The following is a 13,003-nucleotide window of genomic DNA, read 5'->3' as shown; positions in this document are numbered from 1 at the left end:
GAGAGAACTGTATAGTGTTGAATCCGACTTGTCCTCCCTCCTCTTCAGGGTTTCCAGGTACTGGTGGAGACTGAGTGGTTGGACTACGGTCATAAGTTTGGCGACCGCTGTGGTCACCAGGAGAATGCTGCCGACGTGAGTGAGCAGTGCCCAGTCTTCCTCCAGTGGCTGGACTGTGTTCATCAGCTGTTCAAACAGTTCCCCTGCCTCTTCGAGTTCAATGAAGCCTTCCTGGTACGTACACTACACCTTGACTTTACCATCTCTCTCTTTATCTCCTTATTTGTCAATCTCTTTTCTTCACACATTCACACTCTCTCTCCCTCTCTCTCGTTCTCTTTGCTCTTGCCTAATCTCTCTCGTTCTCTCTCGTTCTCTCTCTCTCGTTCTCTCTCTCGTTCTCGCTCTCTCTCGTTCTCGCTCTCTCTCGTTCTCGCTCTCTCTCGTTCTCGCTCTCTCGTTCTCGCTCTCTCTCGTTCTCGCTCTCTCTCGTTCTCGCTCTCTCTCGTTCTCGCTCTCTCTCTCTCTCTCATTCTCTCTCTCTCTCGTTCTCGCTCTCTCTCGTTCTCGCTCTCTCTCGTTCTCGCTCTCTCTCGCTCTCTCTCTCTTTCTCTCTCTCTCGTTCTCTCTCTCTCGTTCTCTCTCTCTCTCTCTCTCTCTCGTTCTCTCTCTCTCTCTCGTTCTCTCTCGTTCTCGTTCTCTCTCTCTCGTTCTCTCTCTCGTTCTCGTTCTCTCTCTCGTTCTCGTTCTCTCTCTCGTTCTCGTTCTCGTTCTCTCTCTCGTTCTCGTTCTCTCTCTCGTTCTCGTTCTCTCTCGTTCTCGTTCTCGTTCTCTCTCTCGTTCTCGTTCTCTCGTTCTCGTTCTCTCTCGTTCTCGTTTCTCTCTCTCGTTCTCGTTCTCTCTCTCGTTCTCTCTCTCTCGTTCTCTCTCTCTCTCGTTCTCGTTCTCTTGTTCTCTCTCTCGTTCTCTCTCTCGTTCTCTCGTTCTCCCACGTTCTCTCGTTCTCTCTCTCGTTCTCTCTCGTTCTCTCTCGTTCTCTCTCGTTCTCTCTCGTTCTCTCTCGTTCTCTCTGTCTCGCGTTCTCTCTTTCGTTCTCTCTCGTTCTCTCTTTCGTTCTCTCTCGTTCTCTCTCTCGTTCTCTCTCTCGTTCTCTCTCTCTCTCGTTTCTCTCTCTCTCTCTCGTTCTCTCTCTCTCTCGTTCTCTCTCATTCTCTCTCTCTCTCGTTCTCTCTCTCTCTCGTTCTCTCTCTCTCTCTTTGCTCTTGCCTAATCTCTCTTTCTCTCCTACACACTGTCTGTTTGGAGAGGCAGCCACAATTTACTAGTCTTTTGTTGGCATATAAGACCTTTCTTAAAGATCATTTAAGGTTTCTACATGAAATAGATATGACTGTAACCTTTGAACACAGTGTTTGTGTGTTGTATGAAATGAATTTGACAATTGTAAAGACCTATCTGTATGTGGCTGTGTTCTGTGTAGTAGTTTAAGAGTGTACTGTGTTCTGTGTAGTAGTTTAGGAGCGTCCTGTGACTGTTCTGTGTAGTAGTTTAGGAGCGTACTGTGACTGTGTACTGTGTAGTAGTTTAGGAGTGTTACTGTGACTGTGTTCTGTGTAGTAGTTTAGGAGCGTACTGTTACTGTGTAGTAGTTTAGGAGCGTACTGTGACTGTGTTCTGTGTAGTAGTTTAGGAGCGTACTGTTACTGTGTAGTAGTTTAGGAGCGTTACTGTGTTCTGTGTAGTAGTTTAGGAGCGTACTGTTACTGTGTAGTAGTTTAGGAGCGTACTGTGTTCTGTGTAGTAGTTTAGGAGCGTACTGTTACTGTGTAGTAGTTTAGGAGCGTACTGTTACTGTGTAGTAGTTTAGGAGCGTACTGTTACTGTGTAGTAGTATAGGAGCGTACTGTTACTGTGTAGTAGTTTAGGAGCGTACTGTGTAGTAGTTTAGGAGCGTACTGTGTACTGTGTAGTAGTTTAGGAGCGTACTGTGACTGTGTTCTGTGTAGTAGTTTAGGAGCGTACTGTGACTGTGTTCTGTGTAGTAGTTTAGGAGCGTACTGTGTTCTGTGTAGTAGTTTAGGAGCGTACTGTTACTGTGTAGTAGTTTAGGAGCGTACTGTTACTGTGTAGTAGTTTAGGAGCGTACTGTTACTGTGTAGTAGTTTAGGAGCGTACTGTTACTGTGTAGTAGTTTAGGAGCGTACTGTGACTGTGTAGTAGTTTAGGAGCGTACTGTGTAGTAGTTTAGGAGCGTACTGTGTAGTAGTTTAGGAGCGTACTGTTACTGTGTAGTAGTTTAGGAGCGTACTGTGACGGTGTACTGTGTAGTAGTTTAGAAGCGTACTGTTACTGTGTAGTAGTTTAGGAGCGTACTGTTACTGTGTAGTAATTTAGGAGTGTACTGTTACTGTGTTCTGTGTAGTAGTTTAGGAGCATACTGTGACTGTGTAGTAATTTAGGAGTGTACTGTTACTGTGTTCTGTGTAGTAGTTTAGGAGCATACTGTGACTGTGTAGTAATTTAGGAGTGTACTGTTACTGTGTTCTGTGTAGTAGTTTAGGAGCGTACTGTGACTGTGTAGTAATTTAGGAGTGTACTGTTACTGTGTTCTGTGTAGTAGTTTAGGAGCATACTGTTACCGTGTAGTAATTTAGGAGTGTACTGTGACTGTGTAGTAATTTAGGAGCGTACTGTGACTGTGTAGTAGTTTAGGAGCGTACTGTTACTGTGTAGTAGTTTAGGAGCGTACTGTTACTGTGTAGTAGTTTAGGAGCGTACTGTGACTGTGTAGTAGTTTAGGAGCGTACTGTGACTGTGTTCTGTGTAGTAGTTTAGGAGCGTACTGTGACTGTGTAGTAGTTTAGGAGCGTACTGTTACTGTGTAGTAGTTTAGGAGCGTACTGTTACTGTGTTGTAGTTTAGGAGCGTACTGTTACTGTGTAGTAATTTAGGAGCGTACTGTCACTGTGTAGTAGTTTAGGAGCGTACTGTGTAGTAATTTAGGAGCGTACTGTTACTGTGTTCTGTGTAGTAGTTTAGGAGCGTACTGTTACTGTGTAGTAGTTTAGGAGCGTACTGTTACTGTGTAGTAGTTTAGGAGCGTACTGTTACTGTGTAGTAGTTTAGGAGCGTACTGTTACTGTGTAGTAGTTTAGGAGCGTACTGTTACTGTGTAGTAATTTAGGAGCGTACTGTCACTGTGTAGTAGTTTAGGAGCGTACTGTGTAGTAGTTTAGGAGCGTACTGTTACTGTGTAGTAGTTTAGGAGCGTACTGTTACTGTGTAGTAATTTAGGAGCGTACTGTCACTGTGTAGTAATTTAGGAGCGTACTGTTACTGTGTTCTGTGTAGTAGTTTAGGAGCATACTGTGACTGTGTAGTAATTTAGGAGTGTACTGTTACTGTGTTCTGTGTAGTAGTTTAGGAGCATACTGTGACTGTGTAGTAATTTAGGAGTGTACTGTTACTGTGTTCTGTGTAGTAGTTTAGGAGCGTACTGTGACTGTGTAGTAATTTAGGAGTGTACTGTTACTGTGTTCTGTGTAGTAGTTTAGGAGCATACTGTTACCGTGTAGTAATTTAGGAGTGTACTGTGACTGTGTAGTAATTTAGGAGCGTACTGTGACTGTGTAGTAGTTTAGGAGCGTACTGTTACTGTGTAGTAGTTTAGGAGCGTACTGTTACTGTGTTCTGTGTAGTAGTTTAGGAGCGTACTGTGACTGTGTAGTAGTTTAGGAGCGTACTGTGACTGTGTTCTGTGTAGTAGTTTAGGAGCGTACTGTGACTGTGTAGTAGTTTAGGAGCATACTGTTACTGTGTAGTAGTTTAGGAGCGTACTGTTACTGTGTAGTAATTTAGGAGCGTACTGTGACTGTGTAGTAGTTTAGGAGCGTACTGTTACTGTGTAGTAGTTTAGGAGCGTACTGTTACTGTGTAGTAATTTAGGAGCGTACTGTCACTGTGTAGTAGTTTAGGAGCGTACTGTGTAGTAGTTTAGGAGCGTACTGTTACTGTGTAGTAATTTAGGAGCGTACTGTTACTGTGTTCTGTGTAGTAGTTTAGGAGCGTACTGTTACTGTGTTCTGTGTAGTAGTTTAGGAATGTACTGTTACTGTGTAGTAGTTTAGGAGCGTACTGTTACTGTGTAGTAGTTTAGGAGTGTACTGTTACTGTGTAGTAGTTTAGGAGCGTACTGTGTAGTAGTTTAGGAGCGTACTGTTACTGTGTAGTAATTTAGGAGCGTACTGTCACTGTGTAGTAGTTTAGGAGCGTACTGTGTAGTAGTTTAGGAGCATACTGTTACTGTGTAGTAATTTAGGAGCGTACTGTTACTGTGTTCTGTGTAGTAGTTTAGGAGCGTACTGTGATTGTGTTCTGTGTAGTAGTTTAGGAGCGTACTGTTACTGTGTAGTAGTTTAGGAGCGTACTGTTACTGTGTAGTAGTTTAGGAGCGTACTGTTACTGTGTAATAGTTTAGGAGCGTACTGTTACTGTGTAGTAGTTTAGGAGCATACTGTTACTGTGTAGTAATTTAGGAGCGTACTGTCACTGTGTAGTAGTTTAGGAGCGTACTGTGTAGTAGTTTAGGAGCGTACTGTGTAGTAGTTTAGGAGCATACTGTTACTGTGTAGTAGTTTAGGAGCGTACTGTTACTGTGTTCTGTGTAGTAGTTTAGGAGCGTACTGTGACTGTGTTCTGTGTAGTAGTTTAGGAGCGTACTGTGACTGTGTAGTAGTTTAGGAGCGTACTGTGACTGTGTTCTGTGTAGTAGTTTAGGAGCGTACTGTGACTGTGTTCTGTGTAGTAGTTTAGGAGCGTACTGTGACTGTGTAGTAGTTTAGGAGCGTACTGTTACTGTGTTCTGTGTAGTAGTTTAGGAGCGTACTGTTACTGTGTAGTAGTTTAGGAGCGTACTGTGACTGTGTTCTGTGTAGTAGTTTAGGAGCGTACTGTGTTCTGTGTAGTAGTTTAGGAGCGTACTGTGGCTGTGTTTACATTTACATTTAAGTCATTTAGCAGACGCTTTTCGTGTTCTGTGTAGTAGTTTAGGAGCGTACTGTTACTGTGTTCTGTGTAGTAGTTTAGGAGCGTACTGTTACTGTGTTCTGTGTAGTAGTTTAGGAGCGTACTGTGACTGTGTTCTGTGTAGTAGTTTAGGAGCTACTGTGACTGTGTTCTGTGTAGTAGTTTAGGAGCGTACTGTGTACTGTGTAGTAGTTTAGGAGCGTACTGTTACTGTGTAGTAGTTTAGGAGTGTTACTGTGACTGTGTAGTAGTTTAGGAGCGTACTGTTACTGTGTAGTAGTTTAGGAGCGTACTGTTACTGTGTAGTAGTTTAGGAGCGTACTGTTACTGTGTAGTAGTTTAGGAGCGTACTGTGTAGTAGTTTAGGAGCGTACTGTGACTGTGTAGTAGTTTAGGAGCGTACTGTGTAGTAGTTTAGGAGCGTACTGTGACTGTGTACTGTGTAGTAGTTTAGGAGCGTACTGTGACTGTGTACTGTGTAGTAGTTTAGGAGCGTACTGTGACTGTGTAGTAGTTTAGGAGCGTACTGTGTACTGTGTAGTAGTTTAGGAGCGTACTGTGACTGTTCTGTGTAGTAGTTTAGGAGCGTACTGTGACTGTGTTCTGTGTAGTAGTTTAGGAGCGTACTGTGACTGTGTTCTGTGTAGTAGTTTAGGAGCGTACTGTGACTGTGTAGTAGTTTAGGAGCGTACTGTGACTGTGTTCTGTGTAGTAGTTTAGGAGCGTACTGTGACTGTGTACTGTGTAGTAGTTTAGGAGCGTACTGTGACTGTGTAGTAGTTTAGGAGCGTACTGTGTACTGTGTAGTAGTTTAGGAGCGTACTGTGACTGTTCTGTGTAGTAGTTTAGGAGCGTACTGTGACTGTGTTCTGTGTAGTAGTTTAGGAGCGTACTGTGACTGTGTTCTGTGTAGTAGTTTAGGAGCGTACTGTGACTGTGTAGTAGTTTAGGAGCGTACTGTGACTGTGTTCTGTGTAGTAGTTTAGGAGCGTACTGTTACTGTGTTCTGTGTAGTAGTTTAGGAGCGTACTGTTACTGTGTTCTGTGTAGTAGTTTAGGAGCGTACTGTGACTGTGTTCTGTGTAGTAGTTTAGGAGCGTACTGTGACTGTGTACTGTGTAGTAGTTTAGGAGCGTACTGTGACTGTGTAGTAGTTTAGGAGCGTAATGTGCACTGTGTAGTAGTTTAGGAGCGTACTGTGACTGTGTTCTGTGTAGTAGTTTAGGAGCGTACTGTGACTGTGTTCTGTGTACTAGTTTAGGAGCGTACTGTGACTGTGTTCTGTTTAGGAGCGTACTGTGACTGTGTAGTAGTTTAGGAGCGTACTGTTACTGTGTAGTAGTTTAGGAGCGTACTGTGACTGTGTTCTGTGTAGTAGTTTAGGAGCATACTGTGACTGTGTAGTAGTTTAGGAGCTACTGTGACTGTGTAGTAGTTTAGGAGCGTACTGTGATTGTGTTCTGTGTAGTAGTTTAGGAGCTACTGTGACTGTGTAGTAGTTTAGGAGCTACTGTGACTGTGTAGTTTAGGAGCGTACTGTGACTGTGTTCTGTGTAGTAGTTTAGGAGCGTACTGTTACTGTGTAGTAGTTTAGGAGCGTACTGTTACTGTGTAGTAGTTTAGGGGCGTACTGTGACTGTGTAGTAGTTTAGGAGCGTACTGTGACTGTGTAGTAGTTTTGGAATGTTACTGTGACTGTGTAGTAGTTTAGGAGCGTACTGTGATTGTGTTCTGTGTAGTAGTTTAGGAGCGTACTGTGACTGTGTACTGTGTAGTAGTTTAGGAGCGTACTGTGACTGTGTACTGTGTAGTAGTTTAGGAGCGTACTGTGACTGTGAAGTAGTTTAGGAGCGTACTGTTTAGTAGTTTAGGAGCGTACTGTGTAGTAGTTTAGGAGCGTACTGTTACTGTGTAGTAGTTTAGGAGCGTACTGTGTAGTAGTTTAGGAGCGTACTGTGTTCTGTGTAGTAGTTTAGGAGCTTACTGTGTAGTAGTTTAGGAGCGTACTGTGGCTGTGTACTGTGTAGTAGTTTAGGAGCGTACTGTGACTGTGTAGTAGTTTAGGAGCGTACTGTTACTGTGTAGTAGTTTAGGAGCGTACTGTGGCTGTGTACTGTGTAGTGGTTTAGGAGCGTACTGTGTAGTAGTTTAGGAGCGTACTGTGTTCTGTGTAGTAGTTTAGGAGCGTACTGTGTAGTAGTTTAGGAGTGGTACTGTGTTCTGTGTAGTAGTTTAGGAGCGTACTGTGTAGTAGTTTAGGAGTGTTACTGTGTTCTGTGTAGTAGTTTAGGAGCGTACTGTGTACTGTGTAGTAGTTTAGGAGCGTACTGTGACTGTGTTCTGTGTAGTAGTTTAGGAGCGTACTGTGACTGTGTACTGTGTAGTAGTTTAGGAGCGTACTGTGTTCTGTGTAGTAGTTTAGGAGCGTACTGTGTAGTAGTTTAGGAGCGTACTGTGTAGTAGTTTAGGAGCGTACTGTGTACTGTGTAGTAGTTTAGGAGCGTACTGTGTACTGTGTAGTAGTTTAGGAGCGTACTGTGACTGTGTTCTGTGTAGTAGTTTAGGAGCGTACTGTGACTGTGTTCTGTGTAGTAGTTTAGGAGCGTACTGTGTACTGTGTAGTAGTTTAGGAGCGTACTGTGACTGTGTACTGTGCAGTAGTTTAGGAGCGTACTGTTACTGTGTTCTGTGTAGTAGTTTAGGAGCATACTGTGTTCTGTGTAGTAGTTTAGGAGCATACTGTTACTGTGTTCTGTGTAGTAGTTTAGGAGCATACTGTGTTCTGTGTAGTAGTTTAGGAGCATACTGTTACTGTGTTCTGTGTAGTAGTTTAGGAGCTACTGTGACTGTGTAGTAGTTTAGGAGCGTACTGTGACTGTGTTCTGTGTAGTATTTTAAGAGCTACTGTAACTGTTCTGTGTAGTAGTTTAGGAGCTACTGTGACTGTGTAGTTTAGGAGCGTACTGTGACTGTGTTCTGTGTAGTAGTTTAGGAGCGTACTGTGTACTGTGTAGTAGTTTAGGAGCGTACTGTGACTGTGTAGTAGTTTAGGAGCGTACTGTGACTGTGTAGTAGTTTAGGAGCGTACTGTGACTGTGTAGTAGTTTAGGAGCGTACTGTGTTCTGTGTAGTAGTTTAGGAGCGTACTGTGACTGTGTTCTGTGTAGTAGTTTAGGAGCTACTGTGACTGTGTAGTAGTTTAGGAGCGTACTGTGTTCTGTGTAGTAGTTTAGGAGCGTACTGTGTTCTGTGTAGTAGTTTAGGAGCATACTGTTACTGTGTTCTGTGTAGTAGTTTAGGAGCATACTGTGACTGTGTTCTGTGTAGTAGTTTAGGAGCATACTGTTACTGTGTAGTAGTTTAGGAGCGTACTGTGACTGTGTAGTAGTTTAGGAGCGTACTGTGACTGTGTAGTAGTTTAGGAGCGTACTGTTACTGTGTAGTAGTTTAGGAGCGTACTGTGTAGTAGTTTAGGAGTGTTACTGTGTTCTGTGTAGTAGTTTAGGAGTGTTACTGTGTTCTGTGTAGTAGTTTAGGAGTGTTACTGTGTTCTGTGTAGTAGTTTAGGAGCGTAGTGTTACTGTGTAGTAGTTTAGGAGCGTACTGTGACTGTGTAGTAGTTTAGGAGCGTACTGTGACTGTGTAGTAGTTTAGGAGCGTACTGTTACTGTGTAGTAGTTTAGGAGCGTACTGTTACTGTGTAGTAGTTTAGGAGCGTACTGTGACTGTGTAGTAGTTTAGGAGCGTACTGTGACTGTGTAGTAGTTTAGGAGCGTACTGTGACTGTGTAGTAGTTTAGGAGCGTACTGTGTAGTAGTTTAGGAGTGTTACTGTGTTCTGTGTAGTAGTTTAGGAGCGTACTGTGTAGTAGTTTAGGAGTGGTACTGTGTTCTGTGTAGTAGTTTAGGAGCGTACTGTGTAGTAGTTTAGGAGTGTTACTGTGTTCTGTGTAGTAGTTTAGGAGCGTACTGTGACTGTGTAGTAGTTTAGGAGCGTACTGTTACTGTGTAGTAGTTTAGGAGTGTTACTGTGTACTGTGTAGTAGTTTAGGAGTGTTATTGTGTTCTGTGTAGTAGTTTAGGAGTGTACTGTGTAGTAGTTTAGGAGTGTTACTGTGTTCTGTGTAGTAGTTTAGGAGTGTTATTGTGTTCTGTGTAGTAGTTTAGGAGTGTACTGTGTAGTAGTTTAGGAGCGTACTGTGACTGTGTAGTAGTTTAGGAGTGTTATTGTGTACTGTGTAGTAGTTTAGGAGTGTTACTGTGTTCTGTGTAGTAGTTTAGGAGTGTACTGTGTAGTAGTTTAGGAGTGTTACTGTGTTCTGTGTAGTAGTGTAGGAGTGTTATTGTATTAAGGAATGTGTAAAGGCCTAACGTGTGTGTGTTTGTTCTTCTCCCCAGGTCAAGCTGGTGCAGCACACATACTCGTGTCTGTACGGGACGTTCCTGTGTAACAACGGGCGGGAGAGAGAGGTCCGCAACATCCACAACCGCACCTGCTCCGTCTGGTCTCTGCTCCGCTCCGGCAACAAGAACTTCCAGAACTTCCTCTTTATCCCCGGGCATGATATGGTACCCACTACTGTCTCCTCTCCTCTCCTGTCCTCTCCTCTCCTCTCCTCTCCTGTCCTCCTCTCCTCTCTTCTCCTCTCCTCTCCTCCTCTCTTCTCCTCTCCTCTCCTGTCCTCCTCTCCTCTCTCCTCTCCTCTCTTCTCCTGTCCTCCTCTCCTGTCCTCTCTTCTCCTCTCCTGTCTTCTCTCCTGTCTTCTCTCCTGTCTTCTCCTCTCCTGTCTTCTCCTCTCCTGTCTTCTCCTCTCTCTCTTCTCTCTCCTCTCCTCCCCTCTCCTCTCTTCTCTCCTCTCTTCTCTCCTCTCCTCTCCTCTCCTCTCCTCTCCCTCTCTCCTCTCCTTTCTCCTCTCCTTTCTCCTCTCTTCTCCTGTCCTGGTTATTAACAGAGGGATCAGGTGTGCTTCACATGTCACAGTATCAAAAAAATATGACCCCTCTTTGGAAAGGTGAGACTCTCTCCAGCACGTTTTGCTCTAGGAACGCCGAACAGGCCTCACAAGACTCTTCTGAAGGTCCCCTGGTACTAGTTGAAAACATGAATGGAATTATATATGGAGACTGTTTAGTAGCAACCAAAAAAATAAGGGTTTAAATACATATTAATCACAAGTATTTCCTGGGTTTTTTTCTCACATCTCTCAGATATAGGACAGACACTTCAGAAACAAACTTTCTTTCCTCCTCCACCAAACTTTACAGTTGGCACTATGCATTCGGGCAGGTAACGTTCTCCCGGCATCCGCCAAACCCAGATTCGTCCGTCGGACTGCCAGATGGTGAAGCGTGATTCATCACTCCAGAGAACGCGTTTCCACTGCTCCAGAGTCCAATGGCGGCGAGCTTTACGCCACTATAGCCGGCTGCTCGGCCATGTAAAACCCATTTAATGAAGCAATTTTTTTTACGCGCTTCAACGCTTGGCGGTCACGTTTGTGAGCTTGTGTGGCCTACCACTTCGCGGCGTAGCCGTTGTTGCTCCTAAACGTTTCCGTCTTCACAATAACAGCAGTTGACCGGGGAAGCTCTAGCAGGGCAGAAATTTGACGAACTGACTAGGTGGAAAGGTGGCAACCTATGAGAGTGCCACGTTGAAAGTCACCAAGCTCTTCTGTACGGGCCATTCTCATGCCAATGTTTGTCTATGGAGATTGCATGGTTGTATGTTTGCTTTTATACACCTGTCAGCAACAGATGTGGCTGAAATAGCCAAATCACTCATTTGAATGGCTGTCCACATACTTGTGGACATGTAGTGTATATCAGCAACATTTTAAATAAAGAGACAAAGAGACAAAATGTTATTTGTGTTTTTTTTTTGACCTCTGACCTCTGCTCCTACCTGTCCCCTGTGTCCAGGTGTTGCAGCCGGTGTGCCACACCCGGGCCCTGCAGCTGTGGACGGCCGTCTACCTACCCACCTCCTCCCCCTGCACCTCTGCCGAGGACGCCATGGAGCTCTACCTGTCCCCCAGCATACAGGGAGACGAGCTCACCTCACGTTCCCTGGACAGGTGGGGCTGTCCACATTCTCTATATTCTTCTCTCTCTGTCCACTCTCTCTATTCTTCTCTCTGTCCACTCTCTCTATTCTTCTCTCTCTGTCTACTCTCTCTATTCTTCTCTCTCTCTGTCCACTCTCTCTATTCTTCTCTCTCTCTCTCTGTCCACTCTCTCTATTCTTCTCTCTCTGTCCCTCTCTCTATCCACTCTCTCTATTCTTCTCTCTCTGTCCACTCTCTCTATCCACTCTCTCTGTCCACTCTCTCTGTCCACTCTCTCTATTCTTCTCTCTCTGTCCACTCTCTCTATTCTTCTCTCTCTGTCCACTCTCTCTATTCTTCTCTCTCTCTGTCCACTCTCTCTATTCTTCTCTCTCTCTGTCCACTCTCTCTATTCTTCTCTCTCTGTCCACTCTCTCTATCCACTCTCTCTATTCTTCTCTCTCTGTCCACTCTCTCTATCCACTCTCTCTGTCCACTCTCTCTGTCCACTCTCTCTATTCTTCTCTCTCTGTCCACTCTCTCTATTCTTCTCTCTCTGTCCACTCTCTCTATTCTTCTCTCTCTCTGTCCACTCTCTCTATTCTTCTCTCTCTCTGTCCACTCTCTCTATTCTTCTCTCTCTCTGTCCACTCTCTCTATTCTTCTCTCTCTCTGTCCACTCTCTCTATTCTTCTCTCTCTCTCTGTCCACTCTCTCTATTCTTCTCTCTCTCTCTGTCCACTCTCTCTATTCTTCTCTCTCTCTCTGTCCACTCTCTCTATTCTTCTCTCTCTCTCTCTCTGTCCACTCTCTCTATTCTTCTCTCTCTCTCTGTCCACTCTCTCTATTCTTCTCTCTCTCTCTGTCCACTCTCTCTATTCTTCTCTCTCTCTCTGTCCACTCTCTCTATTCTTCTCTCTCTCTCTGTCCACTCTCTCTATTCTTCTCTCTCTCTCTGTCCACTCTCTCTATTCTTCTCTCTCTCTCTGTCCACTCTCTCTATTCTTCTCTCTCTCTCTGTCCACTCTCTCTATTCTTCTCTCTCTCTCTGTCCACTCTCTCTATTCTTCTCTCTCTCTCTGTCCACTCTCTCTATTCTTCTCTCTCTCTCTGTCCACTCTCTCTATTCTTCTCTCTCTCTCTGTCCACTCTCTCTATTCTTCTCTCTCTCTCTCTCCACTCTCTCTATTCTTCTCTCTCTCTCTCTGTCCACTCTCTCTATTCTTCTCTCTCTCTCTCTGTCCACTCTCTCTATTCTTCTCTCTCTCTCTGTCCACTCTCTCTATTCTTCTCTCTCTCTCTGTCCACTCTCTCTATTCTTCTCTCTCTCTCTGTCCACTCTCTCTATTCTTCTCTCTCTCTCTGTCCACTCTCTCTATTCTTCTCTCTCTCTCTCTGTCCACTCTCTCTATTCTTCTCTCTCTCTCTCTGTCCACTCTCTCTATTCTTCTCTCTCTCTGTCCACTCTCTCTATTCTTCTCTCTCTGTCTCTTAGTGTATTTGTAAAACCATTGACTTAATTATATCGCCTTGTATCTCTTGAGCTCTTGTCTTTTCAAGGATTTATTTGAGTTATTGATTTAAGGATTTACTCACGGTGGTGGTAAATCAAGATGAACAGGCTCATGGTGAAAACTGCATGTGCGGCTCTGTATCTACAGCTCTAGTGTTTTTAGAAAAGGCTCCTCAACCATAAGACATAATATAATATAATAATAATAATAATAATAATAATAATAATAATAATAATAATAATATAATAATATAATAATAATAATATAATAATAATATAATAATAATAATAATAAGACTGCTAAACAATGAGTCAAATGGCCACCCAGACTATTTACATTGACACTCTATTTGTTTAGTACACTGCTGCTACTCGTTGTTTATTATCTATGCATAGTCACTTCACCCCTACCTACATGT

At 43.8% G+C, this 13,003-nt stretch overlaps 1 protein-coding gene across 5 annotated transcripts in view; it reads left to right on the top strand.

Moving 5' to 3' along the window:
- Positions 1-13,003, top strand: part of LOC118382693 (myotubularin-related protein 4-like) — a 125,222-nt gene that overhangs the window by 111,316 nt on the left and 903 nt on the right. The window contains exons 13-15 of one of the 5 annotated variants that reach the window (XM_052529310.1): positions 49-234; positions 9,423-9,593; positions 10,947-11,101. The exons of 2 other annotated variants lie outside the window; for them this stretch is intronic. In XM_052529310.1, the coding sequence (XP_052385270.1) occupies positions 49-234; positions 9,423-9,593; positions 10,947-11,101 (512 nt within the window). The remainder of the gene's footprint in view (positions 1-48; positions 235-9,422; positions 9,594-10,946; positions 11,102-13,003) is intronic. 2 more of the 5 variants (XM_052529307.1, XM_052529308.1) reach the window with 2 other exon arrangements.

This window comes from Oncorhynchus keta, chromosome 11 (assembly GCF_023373465.1).
Source record: "Oncorhynchus keta strain PuntledgeMale-10-30-2019 chromosome 11, Oket_V2, whole genome shotgun sequence".
Classification (NCBI taxonomy): domain Eukaryota; kingdom Metazoa; phylum Chordata; class Actinopteri; order Salmoniformes; family Salmonidae; genus Oncorhynchus; species Oncorhynchus keta.
Note: the sequence above shows the minus strand (reverse complement) of the source record. Positions and strands in the feature narration are given on the sequence as shown.